Source organism: Polypterus senegalus, chromosome 9 (assembly GCF_016835505.1).
Source record: "Polypterus senegalus isolate Bchr_013 chromosome 9, ASM1683550v1, whole genome shotgun sequence".
NCBI classification, from domain to species: Eukaryota; Metazoa; Chordata; class Cladistia; order Polypteriformes; family Polypteridae; genus Polypterus; species Polypterus senegalus.
The window spans coordinates 39,052,170-39,072,953 of NC_053162.1; the positions used below are offsets into that span (position 1 = coordinate 39,052,170).

Below are 20,784 nucleotides of genomic sequence, written 5' to 3' on the forward strand. Positions count from 1 at the left end.
GCACGATCGCTCCTTCCTGCATCCCTATTTTAGGAACTGCAGAATTTCTGACTATAAGGACCTCCAATGGATAGTGCACTTAGCAGCAAGGATAACTGGGACCTATCTGCCCTCCTCTAAAGACATATTCATTAAGTTTTGCATCCACAAAGTCTATAACATTGTGGACGACCGCTTCTACTTCTCCAATAGTCATTCTGTTCCACATATATCCGGCAGAATGTACTGTAGCAACCAAACCTCTTCTGCCAGGTTCTGCAACAGCTTCTACCCCATAGCTATCTGGTCTCTGAACTCTGTGCTGCCCCTCCACCCTCAGCTCTGCTCAGAGAAGCTTATTTATATACAGTACATTTGTTACACTTGTTACTTCTGGGTTTTTTATTATTAGTTGTTATTATTTATTTATAACTATCTGTTTCAAATTATTACTATCTACTGTATTCACTTAAATATCTATTTATAGTACAGTATAGTTCTTTACCCATCTTGCACGGCAGTCACAGGGAACATTATTTCATGCAACTGCATGATGCAATACTGTGGATGGCATGGCAATAAAGTCTCTTGACTTAACTAACAGAACACCAAGAACTAGCATCATATTATACTACAGTTTTGATGTAAAATATAGAAGAATGTCAGGAAAAGTCCTAATACAGCCAAACTGCTTTACTTGTTGCAAGATACACTGGGCACTTCAAGGGTCTCTGGCTAAAGGATCCAGGCTGGTAACTTGAAGGATACCGGCAATTGCTCCAGAGTCGCTGTACAAAATAGCTGACCCTGTGCTCTGACCCCAAAAACTCTCTAGAGTGTAAGTTGGGGTATGCGAAAAATGAAAAATTTTTAAGACAAGAAATTGTATACTGCGAAAGACGAATTAAAAATCTCTAAAATTACTAAATCTGGTTTATTGGCTTATAAATTCTCCTCTCGGAAATAGTACCCACCCCCGAAATCCAAAACCAAACAGCATTTTTTTCCAAGACTCCATTTCTGAACACTCTTAATCCTACCTACGTAATACATAGTAAAAATAATAAACAAAAAATGAACCCTTTAGCACAATCTAGTGTGGTCCCCTGACATGACCTTTCTGATTGGAATTATCTCCTGTATGCATTGTCTGTTTTTCATTTTTGCATTAATTGTTAAGAATTTGTGAGAACTTGTGTTAGTTTGCATTTACTGTAAATGCAATGCAAGTTATAGAGAAATGTAAGTATCATTACCTTTAGACCAAATGCACCAGAACAAATTATGTGCACATATTTATAAAATATTTATATATATTGCCAGAATAAGGCCAATTCTAATATATTTTGTTGGCTCAAAAATATTGGTTAGCATTTTTTTGTTCACTTTTAAATAAAGATCCTGATTTTTACATTACGCTGACATGAAAGTTTAGGTATAAAATTTTTTATTGTATTATACTTCACTGTTGCCATATTGGATTTGTAAACCTGTGTATACAACTCCAAGCCTGTGCTCCATCAAGACCGCCATGCAATAACAAACTAAACTAAAACGAGTGTAGGAACAGTTCACTTAACCTTGAAGCATCTACTCTGCACATTATCACATGTAACCTCAATATCATACCCCACATATTGTGCGACTCCACACCAAATTTTCAAACTTACTGATTTTCCTGCATTTCACTTGCTGTGGTCCAGTCTCCCCCAGTTTGATCTACAGCCAGAAAAAAATAATAGCCTAAAAAGCAATTCTCCCACAATGCTTTACTAGGCACAGACACACATACACACAGCCTCAAAAAAACAGAAGTACCTGTACAATTTTCCTCACCTTTGTTGAATATTCCTTGGGACAGCCCATATTCACATCTATCCCCGCAACATCGTTTTCCCTATGAAGGCAAGGGGGAAAAAAAAAAAAAACTGGATTTTTTTCACAATCTCTTTTTTAGATTTTACCACTGCCAATGAATTTAAAGGATTAAATCAATTATTTAACTTATTTACAATTAAGTTTTATACTATTAGAATGAAATATTTCCCCAATGTGTTTAACTTAAAAAGAAACAGAAATAATTTGGACTTACACCAACTGTGCCACTGTCAATGCTCTCTGTGGATCAGCAGTCCCCTGAAAAATTTAACACATTAAAAAAATTCCCAACCTTTCCATAAAATCATTTTCAATCAGAGGAGTTTACATAAGAAATTAGTAAAATAAAATTAAAAACAAATTTACAATGTTCAAAGGCAAAACAGTTACAATAATAAATAGAACTTATAGTTTCACCCTTGTGATCACTACACTACAGGAAGAAAACTGCAATTGGCTCCTCTAGCCTGTACCAGACTACCTTGAGATACAATGTGAAGAATCAAATATAGCCTAAGTTGCACTTTTACTAGGTCAGTCAGCTCTAATCTAGTTAAAAAAGGAGATCCAGGGAAAAACAGGTCTACAGGAAAAAGTCACAGAGAGTTTCAGTTTAAAACTTGAACATACAGTATCATCCAAAAAAAAATACAGAGGAGAACAACAAAACTCAATACATTGTCACTTTTCACTACATTTCCAACTCACAGCTCCTAGGGGAAATAGTTACTTTTGGAATCCATCCATCCATCCATTTTCCAACCCGCTGAATCCTAACACAGGGTCATGGGGGTCTGCTGGAGCCAACCCCAGCCAACACAGGGCACAAGGCAGGAACCAATCCTGGGCAGGGTGCCAACCCAACGCAGGACACAAGCACACACTAGGGCCAATTTAGAATCGCCAATCCACCTAACCTGCATGTCTTTGGACTGTGGGAGGAAACCGAAGAGCCCGGAGGAAACCCACGCAGACACGGGGAGAATATGCAAACTCCACGCAGGGAGGACCCGGGAAGTGAACCCAGGTCTCCTAACTGCGAGGCAGCAGCGCTACCACTGCACCATCATGCCGCCCCACTTTTGGAATCCTTTCTTCCTAATTAATCAATAAATAAAACGCTAAAATGAAAATGGACGAAAAAGGACTACAGCTCCAATGTTGAACCTCCTGTTTTACAGAAACATTCTGAAGAATTAAATATGTCTTCTTACCATCTGGAAGACTACATGATTCTTTTCTCTTTCACAGGTTCGAAATATAACTCGCTCATCAGGTGCCACAAAATCCACTGTTTCAAGTATTTCTTAGAGAAAGAGAGAAAGGTTCTAACATCAACTCATGATCACGATCAAAAGGCACCTTCACCTTTAAACATCTTGTTTTTTAAAAGAACCGATAAGGATTTAGAATTGACATACCATTTACAACCCTTCTGCACTGCTGCATTTTGATGTCAATTATTTCCTGTAAAAGAAAAAGAAAAAAACTGAGTAGTAAAAAATAAAAATATTTAAAATTAAAAAAAAAAAATTGCACTGCAATTTTCAAATAGTGCTTTAGATTCTCAATTAAACAGAGATCAGTTATTTAACAGGACCATTTTAGGACAGTCACCTTTTGTTCCTGAGTGACTCTAAAATTATTTGGCCTTGGGTTTGGCATTACTATCATACTAAAAGCTGAACTTTCCCCAAAGCTTCAGTTTTTCAGCCGATCAGAGCTTGCCATATTTGTTTGTATTTTCCACCACCTATCATTGCTTCTGTTTTACCTGACACCCAACCCCTGCTGATGAAAATCAACTCCACAGCTTCACTTCAAGTGTGGTGCTTTTTGAAGTGTAAACAGTGTTTTGCAGAGGTGTTGAGATGGTTGACTTAGGCACCTTTACTCCAGACTCAGCCCCTGAATGCTTTGTCAAAGTGATTTTTGGCCTCTCTGTGGATTCTTTCACAAATCTTCTTTTAGTCTGCACAAAGTATATTGAGAGAAAACTTTTTTTTTTTTTTTTAAAACAGAGTCTGGTTTCTGCTTCTTAATAACTGAGCCAAAAGTGCTTCACAGCGATATATTCAAACACTTGGACATTGTTTTATAACCTTTTTCTCTATTTATGCATTTGGATTATTTTAACGATTACTCTTTCAGAATGCTTTTTACTCCTCATTTTCACGACTGTCCATCAGATTCACCACCTAAATAATGATCCCTTAATTGTGTTTTTTATCTTGAAAATGTTGCAGTCATTTTAATGATATATTTGTGGGAGCCACTTGTATGGCAACTGAATCCTCATTGGGCAATTCGTATATGTGCAAACTCAGAGACTGAATACTTCAACAAAATGCTAGAGTTCATCTATTCAAACACAAAACAATCTTACAATTTTGAACCAAAACAGCACAGACAACAAAAATTTCAATGTAAAATGTGTTATTCAGTAAATTCATTAGTCAAGGGACTTAATATTTTTGTAAGGCACTGTAGATTTATTAACTGCATTTGCCATCCCATCATGAAGAGTTACAGCTACCATCAAGTCAGTTAGATTTAGCCAAACTAAAACAACTATATCTAACAATTATTTCTATTACTTGCTGTCCTAAAGAGGTAGTGATTTTTTTTCCTCTAGATTCAGATGGCAAATGCAGTTAATTATTCAGTTAACACACTTTTTTTGTGATGGCTACTTATTACCAAATTATTATTATTTGCATACTTCATGATCAATGTTAAAAAATAAAATCCAGTAATAAACATAAAACAGAATGGCTATCTGAAAATGACATTTCTTGTACTTTTTAATAAATCTGAGATGTAATCTATAGAGGATATAACTTTGTTGGAAATTACAATTGATTCAAGCAAAGCTGTTTAGAAGGAATGTTGACAAAATTGCCAGTCTTTCACCAGAACCCTTTAAAATCGAATAGAGGAATTTATTTTAACTTAAACTTCTAATTTTTTAATTTTAAATACAAAAGGGGTAGATACATTATTAAAATTCTTCTGGAAGTCTATTCTTGAAGCTAAATCTATTTGATAAATACACTAAATTATTTAAAGCTGCAAATGAAAAAACATGTTTTTATTTAATACTCCAGTTATCCAGTTGCCTATTAAACGACATGAAAAGGCTGCATCAAAATAAACATTTACACAAATTATATTTTTCAGGAGTTCTTTTTAACACGGTTATTTTTTTGTTTAATTAAAACTTTCATAGCATTTGTTAATGAAACACTATAGATTAATATCCCACTGTTGAGACTATTAATCAGTACCTGCATGGTCTAATCGGTTTAAATCTATCTTCTACATACTATATAAACCATTAATGCAAAATAAATGAATCTTGCCTATTCTGGGTGTGCTTATTTATCATTTTCAGGCTTGTCTGTTTTTCACTGCAGACAACGTCTTGGTGCAGTTGCTTTTTCATTACAGTATGTCATTAAAAGTGCCCACATGATGTTACTTTTTGGATGGAAATGAAAAAGCACACACATAATTAAAAGAAGAGAGGAAGACGGCAATTGAAAGGCCAGTTGTCTCAAATAGATTAGATTGTTCAGACTTTTGTTGTAACGCACACAGATACTGCTCCAGCTGCAGCGACCTTTTAAAATGGACTATACATGCAGAACAGGATATGAAAAGCACCTTTTTTTTTTAAAATTGTGTTTTAGCTGTATTAAAATAAGATAACAGGCAGCTTCCGTAAAGGTCACTGGCAGAAATGAAACTAGGGGTTTACACCATTATCTCTGTATAATATGGTGTGGTTACTCAAAATGTTTTAGGAGATGTATGTAAATTTTACTTCAGCACCAAATTATTTATTTTAGAAATGCTTGCATCATAGAAGTGTTAATTATATTGACAGATCATATTACACTCCTCACCTTAAAAAGCAGCCTGAGCAGAAATACAATGGGAACATATCACATACAGATATACCCAAAATGAAGGCTGAACATCTGAAACATCCCATTTCTAATTTTTGATTTAATACAAATTAAGTTTCGCTGTATATGTTTTAATAAAGGCACTTTGATAGACATCCTTTCTGACTACATATATAAATCTTTATTCACATGCTTTAAACACAAGCTTGTAAATTTAAACAAAGAATACTAGAAACCCGAAACCCCTCACCCATTCACACAGTGCCTCCATTAGAAGAGGTCTTTCTTAACCAAGTGCACATTTAAATTGTTGCTTATTTGAGAAGGTGACTAAAAACACCTGCCCTTCTTTGAGTGGATTGTGTTTACATTTCTTATCAGACTACAACCACTTAGAAAATCTTTAAACAAACACAAATAAAATTTAATAGCAAAATAAAACATTTTACTACAACAGGATGCTAAATTTTATAACTGTAACCTCAAACATATTAATATTAATCATGAAGACTAGAAAAACATCTTCTGACTACAGCAGATGAACTCAATCCGCAACTCTGTCATCACCACAGTATGAACCTGAGCGCGTTCCTTAATCTATCAGTGTAAGAATCATGTGGTTATGGTTTCGATTAGTTCTTTATCAAACTGGCATAATTTATTTGAGGGTCTCAGAAGGCTACAGCTTATCTGGGCAATGCTGGCCACAAGACTGGAAATAACCCACAATGGAACATGAGTGCAGCACAGGTTACACTCTCTCTCCAATAAGGACAACTTACTGTACATAGCATGTACATTTTTGGGATGTCAGAGAAAAACTGGCATAACAGAGAAAAAAAATGTCCATACACCATAAAAGTAGAAATCAAAACTTGAGTTTTGGAGCTGTAACATGAGAAAGAAAAAACTTAAACCCTTAATTTGTATTCCTTTATGAAGAAGGGCTGACCTCTGCTACTATCAGAAGACCCCTGAAGAATGTAAGATCTTTATGGACTATAAGAATGTTTAAATTGATTCTAAGTGGGTGCAAATACAGGGGTGTATTCCTTAGGAATGCAAATGGCTGTTTATTTCATGTTTTAGGACATTCCAGTATGACATAAATTAAGATTTATGTATAACCTCAGAATGAACTGCTAGGGATTTTTTTTTCTTTTCTAGGATATAAAAGAGAGAACGTTTTTACTTTAGGTATTCTGCTAAAACCCAAATCAGTCGACTGAGTTGGAAAGAGGCAGTCTCACATTCTCTCTACTCACCAAGAATTAAGAATAAAGAAATTATTTTTACTTTAATTGGGTTTAAGTTCTTCCGTTGTTTCCGACTTCAGCGCTCACAGTTTTGGCGCCCAACGTGGGGCAGAGACGGCCAAGTGACTCCTTGAGCAGGATCGTCCAGAGGACCGGTAAAAGGACCGACACCGGCCGGGTCGGGAGGACCAGATCCGGAAAAAGTTAGGACTGGCCTGCCTCGGGCGACTCCTGCATGGGGAATCCTTGACCTCCTCTGATTCTTCCTGAAAGTCGAGTAAACTGGGAACTTCCAGGCGGGAGGAAAAATTCTTGGTGAGTAGACCGAGGAGTCCGACCGGGAAAAGAAACCAGGCAGTGAGTGGACGGAATGTATAGATAAGCTCTCGGAAATAAAACAGTGTAAAGATTATGAATGTTAAGGACATGAGTTAGTACACTCCCTAGGAAATGAAGAAGAAGTCTCTTAGAGGCTTAAAAGTAAAATAAAGGAAGGGAGTGGGAAGAATAGATAAATAACTGAACATTTCATGATCGGGAAAAAGCACTGTTGCGGGAGGGCGAGACTCTTTGCTCTAACGGTCTGGTTATATTCTGAACTCAACGGGTCACTCAGGAAATGATCACCTAAACAGCGGTAACCAGCGGCCTTCGGGTGAAACTGTCAGTCCGCTAATCAGGTTGATCGTCCCGTGGACCAGGGAACAGGAGGGACCGGGAGTGAAGTGACAATTGAGGCTGGTTTAGCAAAAAGAGTGCGGAAAACTCACTGACCATGGGGAAAACTAATAGCAAACCGGTTACAACTCCTTTGGGAAACAGAAAGCATGAATCAACGTACTCATCTGTGACTGAATAAAGACTAATTGATTGAACTATTCCTGTCTTCCTCGGGTGTTACTTCCACTGTTTATTTGGCACCTGAACAGTTTCCTTCGTGTTGGAGAACCCGAGTGAAGGTGCAATTGCAGACAGGAATAAGATCGGTGACCGCTGAGTACAATTGCTTTACCGTCCGGGAGAGGTACTGGGACGTAATGATTAGAGCCTCTTGGAATGAGACGGAGTCTTAAATAGACTTATAATTAGAAGGAGAGGTGGAAATTTAATAAAAAGGGAAAGTACCTCCCGGTCGGGAATTCGCTAAAGAAAGAGATTGAAAAAACAGGGTGTGAATGAGGAGCCTCTGTTCGGATTATTGTTTTCGGAAAACATACCAAGGAAAAAAAAAAGCGGCTCTCCAAGACACTACATAGAACAGAAAACAGGGTTAGATTAAAAAAAAAAATGTAAACGGTGGAATGAACAGAGCAGGGGCAGATGGCCAGTAGAAGGCTCTGGTGATATGAGTGAACTACAGGAAGTTAGGTAGATTGTATATAGAAAAGCACGAGGGTGCTCTAGTCGAGAAAATGGAAATGTTTTAATAGATGGGAATTGATAATTAAAGATAGAGCCCTGAAAGCGATGCAGAAGTGCAATGAGGGACTGCAAAGCCAAATTAAACTTATTGTAGAAAGAGAAAAGTTGTCCTTGATAATGCAAGAACTGTCCCAAAAGTCCGGATGAAAGAAGGAAGAATAAGTAAATATAATATAAATAAAAAGAAGAAGAGATTATACCTTGATTTAGCGTCAGCATGCGTGTCCACTCCCTTTGAGGACAATAGTCCATCACCACCCCTTGGGCAGCTGGAGGAATTAATGAGGGAGAGGAAGAAGATGGTCCCGATGATTTTTAAAATGAACAGTTTCAGCCAGAGAGGATGAAGAAGCGGGAAAGGGATACCTAATAACCCGATTCTGCCCCTCAGGGTCAAAAACATGAATATGAAAGGATGGAATTTCAAGCACCATTAATACAAGTGCCCTTTCTGCAATATAATGTACAACAGCCTGACTCAGATTAAAACTGTCCCACCTTCATGGTGCAAAGAAACTGGGACCTGCAAGAATTAAAAGAGGTGGTGCAGGAATTGCTGAACCAGTTCATGACAATGAAGAAACAATTAGATGACATATATAAGCCAAATACTGCAGAATGGATTCAGGTCCTTAGAAGGAAAGCTCATTTCAGGCTGAAATGATGTGAGAGTGCAATGGACAGAGACTCTGGGACGACAGCGGGTTGATAGTGGCCAGTTCAGTGTTCAGTGGACAGTTACGAGCACAAATAAAAGCAAAATATATCAGCCCTAATGCCCAGTGAACTTTGACAAGACTTGATGGTCCGCCTGTGCCTTTGCATTTCAGTTACAAATAAGAGAGTGAAGGTTGCATCAGAACAGCACACCGCCCTTGCACTGACCACCACCATTACATGCTTGTATGCTGCCTTGATTGTTCATGTTTGACTCAAAACAGCAAAAATCTCTGCTGTCCTGGGTTCCTCTTGGATTACAGTATTCAAAATCATTTTACTGTATTGCATGATTTTTGGACTGTATTATGATGAAGTTTGACTTGGACTTTTCAGCTGCTGTTTTCAGAAAAAAAAAGACTATTTGCCTAACGAACTGTTATATCTCAGCAAAACTGGCTGGAGCAGTATTTCTCTTTTTACAACAATCGCTTTTCTTCTGGAGTGGTTTTACCACATATCCTCATTGCTAAATCCTCTCGTTTTCAGTGGCATAATGTGAGACAATTGGTAATAGCATGTCCAGAAGGGGAGGATTGGGAGTATGTGGGACCTAACATTTAGTTCACCCAGATAGATCTGTTAAGAAAATAGCAGTAGAACTAGTTGTACCTGTAACCCATCCGTTCTGTCATTTACCTTTCACTTCTCCACCTAAACCCATGCTGTTTACCCTTAAAATTTTTTAGTTAGATTTGCTCCACTCATCTCTCTGGGTACAAGGGAAATAATATTTTGTCTGAATAGTTCATGCTGAACCCTTGGTCATTTTCCCAAAGACATCCTTCCGTTTACATTGTGCACAATTCTTATTTCGTTTGAGGCTGAGACCGGTATTACAATTGTTTATGCTGATTTAGTTAAGCGGGGTGCTATTATTCCGATCCAATACTTTCCTATTCTTCCAGTTAGAAAGCATATGATTCATGACGATTCATTCAGGACCTCCTGGAGTCAATGCTGCTATACACCCTAGGACTCCTATAGTCTCAAACCTTCCACTATTCTCTGTACTGTCCCGCCACTGCTATGTGGTTTTCTGTTACTGATCTTGTGAATGCTTTCTTTTCAATTACTGTACACCCTGAGTCTCAGTTCTGGTTCACATTCACTTTTAAAGGGAAGCATTGGACCTGAGCTGTGATGCCGCAGGGATATACAGAGGCTCTGTGTGCGTGCGTGTGTGTGTGTGTGCGTGTGTGTGTGGACAAAGAACTAGAAAAGATAAAAAGTTGAAAGGTTATTGGCCAAAGGGGGGTGGTGTCTGGTGTAATATGTAGATGAGTTGCTTTTATGTTCTGAGGCTCAGGAATAATGCTAAGAAGACACAAAGGCTTTGTTGGTCTTTCTAGCGGAAATCGGGCACAAAGTGTTCGGAAAAAGTTGCAACGGGTTGAAAGAAAATGAAATACCTGAGTCATGATTTGACTTCAGGGAATGTGCACCGTCTGCAAGACGGCAAGTTATGTCTGTTCTTGGAATGTTATGATATTGATATTGCTGGCAATGGGTTAAAAAAAGATTTTTTTTTGCTGAAAAGCACAGCCACTCCAAGAATTAGCGACCTTTCTAATTTAGTTTTGACTGATAAAATTTCATGAATGGAGCAGGCTGAGAAGGCTTTAACTGATATAGACTAAATTTTGATGTCTGCGCCTGCGTTAAGAGTTCCGGACTACGGTAGTCTCGTCCTTTCACTCTGTTTGTGGACGAGAAAGGGGGGTGTATGACTGCAGTATTAACTCAACAACAAGGAAATAGACAATGACCGGTCACATACTATTCTAAAAAAAAATAAATAATTAACAAATAAAACTGGATCCAGTGGCCGCTACAATCCCGGCCTGTTTAAAAGCAGCTGCTGCAATAACAGAGGCCATATTAGCATGCTCAGATGTTGTTCTCATGAGTTTATTAACTGTTAAGGTACCACATGCTGTACATTCCATCTTAGTACAGACAAAAACATCTCATTTGACAGGTGCGCTTGCGTAGTGAAGTGTGAAGCTCACAAGGGAAACGAATCCAGTGAGTAGGGAAAATGCAAGCAGACATGTGGGCAAAGAAAGCCACCCAGGATCCTACTTCACCACTAACTTCTTTATTTCTATTACAGAAGGAGGAACAAGAGTCACACAAGGATGGAGTATTTATCTCTACAAACTGTAGCAACGGAAAAGGAGATAAACACGTTGCAGAAAGAGGGATCAGATAAAGCTCTGAAAGGAATTTAGATCCATCCATTAACTAAACATCCTTTTTCCCAAAAGCTTTCTTTCTAGGAATTGCAAAGGCTGCGCATGGTTTGGCCCACCCTTCCAGAAGATGCAATGATGGCACAGGTGCAACAATACTGTCACGCCCGGGGTTTTTCTAACTTTGCTGATCAGTTCTGTAAGAGGTCTACATTATGGCGAAGATTTAATGTAGGAAAAGGCTTGCAGGTTTGCGTAGTGCCTTACAGAGAGTGCATGAACAAGTGAGGGAAACATGGTGAACTACCTCACTACTGTAAGGGCAATACACTATTAAAATGTGCTCTGTACCCTGTCAAATGTCACTATTGAAAGATGCTCAACTCTAAATCCAGCTACCTTACTTCCCACTGAGGGAGAGGGGGAACCAAATAACTGCCAGGATGAGATAACAAAGATCCTAAACCTAGTCCGGACCTCCAGGAAACTCTACTAGAAACAGGAGAAATTCTTTATGAGGATGGCTGTTCCTTGGGATTGGACGACAGAACACTCTCCACCAGTTATGCAGTGGTCAAGGAAGACCACTTACTTGAAGCAAACTGAATTTCTTCTAGTTTAAGTGCACAAGCAGCTGAGCTAATAGCTCTCACTCGAGCTTGCCAGTTGTCTGAAAGAAAAGTCATAACCATTTACACAGATTCCAGATCTGCCTTTGGAGACTTCCATGATCATGGGGCATTATGGAAATTAAGGGATTCAAAACCAGTACTGGTAAGCCCATACAACACCAGAAATTAGTGGAATCCCTTTAAAGCTATAACAGAACCATCAAAACTGGGAATACTTAAATGGCAAGCCCATTACTGGGAAACAAAACCCAGTCAGCCAAGGAAATGAACTGGCTGACCATTTGCTAAACAGGCCGCCTGTAATAACACACCAGTCTTTATTCCAACAGAAAGATGACAAAGACTCTGATAATCAAATTATTTCTTTACAGAGCGCTACCACTGACTTGTAAAGGATAAAGTGGTCCCGAGAAGGATCCCTCTCTGCTGGGGTCTGGACCCGTAAGTAAACTAACAAACCTTTCCTCCCAAAGCTTCTTTTCCAGGAATGGCAAATTCTCACACGGCCTGGATCATGCAGGAAAGACACTATGACTCAGGATGTCGAGCGCATTGGGAAACCACAGGGTTTCTACATATGCTGAACAATTCTGCTGACGATGTGCACTATGCCAAAGGTTTAATGTAGGTAAAGGTACTCAGGTAAGCCCCGTCACTCTAACCCAATGGGTCCCTTTGAACACCTCCAAATGGATTTCATTGAGTTAACACCGTCTAAAGGCTACCGTTATTGCTTGGTAATTGTCGATGTGTTCTCCCGATGGGTGGAAGTTTTCTCTCTAAGCATGCAGATGCAAAAACTGTGGCTAAAGCTTTAATAAAAGAAATCATTCCAAGATGGGGAATATCACAGAAACTGCATACCGATAACGGAACCCACTTTGTGAATTCTGTAATAAATGAGCTGACTACTTGGCTCTAGATAAATGTGCATCATTACTGCAAATACCATCCTCAAAGTGGAGGTATTGTAGAAAGGTGCAATGGTACCCTAAAATCAAAATTGGAAAAATCTGTGAGCAGACAAACTTAACCTGGCCAGATGCTCTATCCCTGGCCTTGATGGGGTTGAGAGGAAGGACACATCGGCAGTTGGGACTGTCGCCATTTAAAATTGTAACTGGATGCCCCATGCCTGTTGGCATGGTTATCGGAAATGTTACTCTGCATACTGTGGACAATGATCTTCTCTCTAGTCTTGCAGGTCTCCGAGCCTCCCTGAAGGAAGTCCACGAACAAGTTAACAAGGCTTGGCGGACCGATTCCCCGCCAATGGAGTTCAAGATCCCCTTGGAACCTGGATACTGGTCAGAGACACCAAGGAAACATTGGCATCAACCTCGCTGGAGGGGACCATTCCAGGTGCTATTATCTACACCTCACGCTGTTAAAGTCGAAGGACTTCCTGCCTGGATCCACATCTCACATTGCAAAGAATGGCATTCTTAGTTCTATTATTAATAACTTCTTTTGTCCCCTTGAACATGGGACAGCGAACTTATGGGGACCTTCCCACACTAACTTTCCAAGTAGGGAAGACTACCTCACTCCAGATTGACTTTTGTACTGTTGCTCCTTGTGGAACCGCAGCCATGAACAATGGACTAAGGCTGAAAAATATGTGTGTGTGACTACTGACTCCACTCATTATGGTAGTAATTGTGAAAAATGGCAGTGGGTATTTGCCAATACAGGTACCTATGACTGGGGTTATCAGCCCTGGAAGGCTCAGCAACATGATCTCAAGACAAAGTTCTCTATCATTAAGGGACATACTAGCAGAACATGTTTACATGATAATTGTAACCCATTAATTATCACTTTAAAGGATCCGTCACCTTATGATGGGGTATTTACATATTAGGGGCAGATGTCTCTGGGAAAGATCCTCTTGGGAAATTCGTTATTCGAGTCACAGCACTAACACCGATTCTGTCACCCCTACCTCTTTAACCTTCCCTACCACTGTCCTTCCTGATGGCTCAGTATCTCGTGCACTTGCTGGTCTTACTGCCCTTTCTGTAGAACTTGCAGAAAATTCTGGTATCTCCAATCCCCTTGATGAACTATTTGAACGGTGGTTCGGAATTTGGGCCGGATGGTGTAAAACTATTTTCACCACTGTCCTCATTTCCCTTGCAATCATGGTTATTTGTGGTTGCTGCCTCATCCCCTGTATTCGTGGCCTTCTTCAGAGGCTTATTGACACCTCTCTCACAAAAGCCTATTTTCTTTATGCTGACAGTTCCCAAAACCCTGATTACAACCCTTTGCTTTGAACTTTCTCCCTCTTCTGAATATGATGATATTATTCCCGATGATTGGGTCTGATCATTCACATGTGCACATATTTATGTGCAAAAGGGGGGAACTGAGAAAGAAAAAACTTAAACCCTTAATTTGTATTCCTTTATGAAGAAGGGCTGACCTCTGCTACTATCAGAAGACCCCTGAAGAATGTAAGATCTTTATGGACTATAAGAATGTTTAAATTGATTCTAAGTGGGTGCAAATACAGGGGTGTATTCCTTAGGAATGCAAATGGCTGTTTATTTCATGTTTTAGGACATTCCAGTATGACATAAATTAAGATTTATGTATAACCTCAGAATGAACTGCTAGGGATTTTTTTTTCTTTTCTAGGATATAAAAGAGAGAACGTTTTTACTTTAGGTATTCTGCTAAAACCCAAATCAGTCGACTGAGTTGGAAAGAGGCAGTCTCACATTCTCTCTACTCACCAAGAATTAAGAATAAAGAAATTATTTTTACTTTAATTGGGTTTGAGTTCTTCCGTTGTTTCCGACTTCAGCGCTCACAAACAGCAGCACCAATCACTGCCAAAAAATGTTTAAAATTCTGATTTTTTTAAGTAGTGTTCGGAAAATAAGTACAAATTATTACAAAATCCAGAGATCATTTACTCAAGTAGACATCTTCATACACACTAAGCATATTATAGTACACTTTTGTATAGTGGATCAGTTCCATTCACATTACTTAACCCTGCTCAGAAAAAAATAGAAAAAAAGGAAAGCATGATAATGTTAGAGCAGCAACTGGTCGGTAAAGAAGGGATGTCATTAAGAGCTATTAAGTATCATCAGCACTTAGATTAAGGAGAGTGGAGGAGGTTGATAAATGTTAAACCTAAAGAAACTGAATACTCTAAATTTGATTTTATTTTCTATTTTAAATAGAACAATACAGCTTGCTTTTATTATAAAATAGTATGTGAGTTAGAATACCTCCAGTTACTCAAGATGAGACATGGCAGTTTAACAAGATTGCTAAAAGAAAATCGGTAATCTATCTGGTATTACACTAAAGTAGTCTAAAACAGTTTGATCTATGGCAGCACCAAAGCTGTTCAAGGAGTATATAAAAGCTGAAGACACAACCAAAGAATTTCAATTAAGGACACGGGGATTTGAAGGCCCATATTATAAGCAGACCCTGATACTTGGAAGATTTTTGACAGTCTAACTCAAGAGATGGGCTCAATGTACAACTGAAGTGAATTTTACCATTCCTGGAACAGACTGAAAAAGTATATTCTATCTAGGGTGTATGTCTGCTCAATACCTGCAAATATGATTGATATCCTATCCGCACTATTGATACACATAACTTAAACATGTTTTGTGATGGAAGCACTCGCCTAGATTTTACATAGTCCCTTTATCTGCGGCGTGCTGCTTTAAGATTATATTTGTGACAGATGAAAATGAGTTATGTTGCCTCAGGTATAGCACACGGAAGTAATGAGTTTCTTTCTGTGAGGTTACATTTAGAACAGAGTTGTTCAACAGATGTGAATACATTAGCAGTATACATGTCTGTGAAGGTGTTGTGATTGACAAACTCAATGCTGTGATATTTTAGTGAGAGATAAAAAAAAAACATTACTGGTCTTTACTAGTGGAGACAGCATTAAAATTATATATATATGCACACACTCTGCATATGGGGGGAGATACTAATTCACCAACGCTGATGGCAGACTATTTCAGTATCCAGGGTTTTGGAGTCCGACTTAATTTACGGGGTCACTGACTCCAACTCTGACTCCTGTTTATAATTAGACCGACATATTTACTATGTTAATTAAAAGCACACAATAGACAACATACACAAATTTCATCACTCCCAGTGTGAATCATCAGGCTACTTTTTACCACCCTAACCTGTTAAACTTTGATTTTAAAGGCAGTAGTGATGCTGCTGTGACGTTTTAATATTATTTATTAAAGAAATTACAAACATTGAATAGCATTAAACCTAAAACTTACAAAATAAAAAAGAGGTTAAAGTTTTTATCAAAAGGCCAAAAGTAAAAAATAGTTTAACCAAATTAGTAAATGTGAATTAGAAATTTTAAAACACATTAGGTTGCAATTTACATTTAGTCAAAGTCGGTGCATTTTTACTGACTCATCTCAGACTCCAGTAACCCAATAACTGCTTCCAACTCGAGTTCAACAGTCTTGATGGCATCAAGAGCTACTTTTTTTTTCATTCCAGAGCTTCATAGTCAAACATCTACTCCTCAAAAATAAAACTTAAAATTAGACAGGGTAAGATTACAATCTGCCTTAAGTTTCAGGAGTAGATATTTTTGTTTCATTTTGGTTATTTCTCATTCAGAATAAACATAGCCTCTTCTTGCCTCTTAAAGAAGGATTTATTCATAGAAAATGGGGATACGGTGAAAATGAATTAGAATATGAACAGCATTTAAATGTAAATTAAAGATTCTTCCAACCAATAATAAATAGGTTTTGGACTATTTGGCAAGATACTATTTAATCTAATAAAGTGTACTGTTAAAACTGGTTTGAATAAGTCTTTGAAGAGTAATTATGATTCTTAGATATGTAAATTGGTATGAAACAGTGACCAGAATCTGTTTGTGTTTAGACTATCATGCAGCGACACTGACAGAAAATAATATGCTTCTGTCTAAGTTGATTTTAAACGTAAAATGTTTATGAAATTCATTCAATGCAATTAACACTTGTTGAAAAACAATTCTGGATTATTTATACAGAGCAGGAGATTATCCAGAATAAACACATTGTTTTTATTTATGTCAATGGTTACAGATGTCACTTATTTCTGGAGTTTTGTGTAGATATATAATGGGTAGCTCAACAGAAATGGTAAAGAGAACTAAGGACAGAAGGCAGTCTTGTCTTCTTGTTATCCCCTGCTTTCTTTAGTGCAGAATTAGATGCTAGCCAAGAATCAACACACGGTGATGTAATGTACAAGTCCATTACGTACAATTACCAACACTTAGTCAATTTAGATTTGTCAGTTAACCCAAATATATTGTATATGTCTGTATGTCCCATGTATGAGACATTGAAGGCAAAACAAATAGTTTATGATGACTACTAATGCTAAATTGGCCAGAGTATGTATGTGTGTGTGTTTGTGGGTGTCTGTGTCTTCACCCTACAATGGGCTGGTGCCCTGATCAAGGACTGTTTCTGTCCCGAGTCCTTTGCTTGCTAGGATATGCTCCCGCATCCCTGCAACCATGCTCAGGATAAACAGGCTTTGAAGCTGGATTTGGAAAGATGTTATTGTCTAAAAGCAGTGTCAGATTTACATTTCATAACAGCTTGTAACAGGTTTTAGACTAAAGTTTAAGGACTAAAGTTGCTAAAATCTTGCCACCTTAAGTAAACCACAGTGGTTGACAAGTTACAGAACTGCTTTAGAGTTTTCACACTGTTTTCACCAATTTTACTGATCATTTGGCAGCCAACTGACTTACACAACATAGGAATAAGAACAAAACATCATGCAAAATAAATCACCATAGGCAATTCTGTTGTAGTGCACCCCTTCAAATGTACACAAAATCAAGTGTGAATGTGACAATGCCTTTACTCTCCAAGGAGTTGACATCTATGGATTTCTGGGCAGGTTATCAAGATTACTGCAAGACCAGTCCACTAGTTTCACAGGTAGTAGAAAACGCTGCCTCTCAATCAAATTTAACAGAAACAAACGGAAAGGAAATATGTCATTAGATTCAAGTGAAATATGGGAAGTCTTTTGGGGACAAGGACGTTATACGGCAGGGCACATTCATTCATAAACCCATATTCACACACGTACATTAGGATCAATTCAGAGCTTCCAGTTAACTCTACATGCATATCTTTGGAAATGGAAAGACAAGCACAGATGGTTGATTTGAAAAAAATCATATGACTTTCAATGATTTACTTAAACTTTACATTATTTCCGTTTGGGTCTGTATGTTGGTAAAAGCTGCATGCATTCTCTGTACGTTAACACTGTGTTGGTAATTACTTAATGGCAAGCAACAGCTGCCCAGTTTATTTGTTTTATGTACATCTCTGTTTTCTGTATATATTTATTCTTTTTTGATACAATTATTTTATGTTTCAAATATTTAACTGCTTTAAAATTCTTGCTTTAGACATCCGTGTGTAGAGCCTTGTTTCACAATTTGTAGATGCTTTTCTGTTTACTTTGGATAATTTGATCCTTCAGAAAGTGACCAGTGCAGTTTCAAAACACGTTGTACAATGAAACCTTCTATAGCAGTGATATTTTCTTCTCCTTTTGGAAACGACATGTGTGTACTGGCCTGTGAAACCTACAAATGGGATATTCACTCACGGTCCTGGAGGGCCACAGTGGCTGCAGGGTTTTCATTTCAACCAGTTAGAAGTACATTAGAACACTCTAGATGAGAACGGGCCATTCAGCCCAACAAATCTCACCAGTCCTATCCACTTATTTCCTCCAAGAAAACATCAAGTCGAGTTTTGAAAGTCCCTAACATCTTACTGTCTACCACACTGCTTGGTAGCTTATTCCAAGTGTCTATCGTTCTTTGTATAAAAAAAAACTTTGTAATGTGTATGTGAAATTTACTCTTAACAAGTTTCCAACTGAGTCCCCGTGTTCTTTATGAACTCTGAGGTTCCTCACACCATCACCCTCTGCTTCCTGTGTCTGAGCCAATTCAGCACCCATCTAAAAACATCACCCTGAACTCCCACTTCTTTTAATTTGATGCTCAACCTCTCATGTGGCACCTTATCAAATGCTTTCTGAAAGTCCAGATAAATAATATCATAAGCTCCACTTTGATCGTATCCTTTTGTTGCCTCCTCATAGAATTCCAACATGTCAGTAAAACACGACCTCCCTCTTCTGAACCCATGCTGACTGTTCAGAATAGCTCCTGTCCTTGCCATGTGTTGCTCAATCTTATCCTTAATAATTCCTTCCATTAATTTTCCTGTGATGCATGTTAAGCTTACTGGCCTATAGTTGCTTGGATCTGCCCTGTCACCCTTTTTATGTAATGGGATGATATTTGCCATTTTCCAGTCCTTCAGAATCTATCCAGTGCACAGTGACTTCCTAAAAATATGTGTCAAGGGTTTATATACAGTATGTACTCACTAGCCTCCTTAAGAACATGAGGATAAATATTATCTGGGGTGGGCCTGGTGATTAGTTTGATTTCATCTTATTTAATCTGAGCAGCACTTCTCCCTCTACAATTTCCAAATCCCTCAGTACCTCCTTAGCAGTTGCGTTTACCTCTGGGAGGTTATCCACTTGCTCACTTGTAAACACCTCAGAAAAATGTAAGTTTAGGGCATCTGCTATTTCATTGTCTGTATCTTTTAATTCCCCTTTACTATTTCTGATGTACTTGACCTCCTCCTTGACTGATCTTTTACTACTAAAATACTGAAAGAATCTGTTGGGGCCTTCTTTCGCCTTATCTGCTATATTCCTCTCCAACTGTCTTTTAGCCTCTCTGATATCCTTCTTAATGGTTGCCCTTGTGTTCTCATACGCTCTACAATTCACTTTGCAGTCATTAGTCTTATATGCCTTATACAGCAGTTTTTTCCTTTGCAACTTCTTTTTTAAATCTTTATTAATCCACTGTGGAGTTTTTTTAGTTTCCTATTAATTCCAAATTTAGGTATGTATCTGTCCTGTATTACATGCAACACATTTTTAAACCTATTCCACTGCTCCTCGACTGTCTCCACATTAAAAAGCTTAGCCCAGTCTATCCTACTTAGACTTTGTCACATCTGCTCAAAATTAGCCCTACCAAAGTTCAATTTAAACAATTTTAGTTTTTGCATCTGTACTCTTACAAAATACTGAGAATTGTATTACATTACGGTCACTTGACCCTAGTGGTCCAATCACCTCTACACCCTCAATTCTATCCTGATTATTACAGAATACTAAATCCAGACAGGCTGCACCCCGTGTTGGTGCTCTAACATGCTGTGTTAAACAGTCACTGACTACTTCTAAAAACTCCTGCTCTTGTGCTCATCCATCTGCAAGGTTATCCCAGTTAATATTTGGATAATTAAAGTCCCCCATGACTATAATATCTCCCTGCAAACTTGCCTTTTTGATATTACTAAATATCTCCCTGTAAACTTGCCTTTTTGATATTACTAAAAAGATGTGTGTTGAAATTACTGTCTGAATTGGGTGGTCTATAACACACTCCTAAAATAAGACTTCTTTCCCTAATATTTTCCAGGCAAAGCCACATGTCCTCACTAAGATGGGGCTCATCATCCAACTGAAGAGGTCTTACATTTAAACCCTGTTTGGCATAAACAGCAACCCCACCTCCTTTTCTGTTCAGTCTATCCTTCCTAAAAAATGTGTATCCCTCTATGTTACACTCATCTCCATCTTTGTTATTTAGCCAGGTTTCCGTTATTGCTATAATATCAGAAGTATGCTTTGCTAC

General features: G+C 38.1%; 1 protein-coding gene across 1 annotated transcript in view; it reads right to left on the reverse strand.

Annotated features, from left to right (window-relative positions):
• dus2 (dihydrouridine synthase 2) overlaps positions 1-20,784 on the reverse strand; it is a 90,014-nt gene that overhangs the window by 66,894 nt on the left and 2,336 nt on the right. Inside the window, exons 3-6 of the mRNA XM_039762943.1 lie at positions 3,279-3,324; positions 3,072-3,163; positions 2,072-2,115; positions 1,816-1,876 (exon numbers count right to left, since the gene is read on the reverse strand). Coding sequence (XP_039618877.1) covers positions 1,816-1,876; positions 2,072-2,115; positions 3,072-3,163; positions 3,279-3,324 — 243 coding nt within the window. The remainder of the gene's footprint in view (positions 1-1,815; positions 1,877-2,071; positions 2,116-3,071; positions 3,164-3,278; positions 3,325-20,784) is intronic.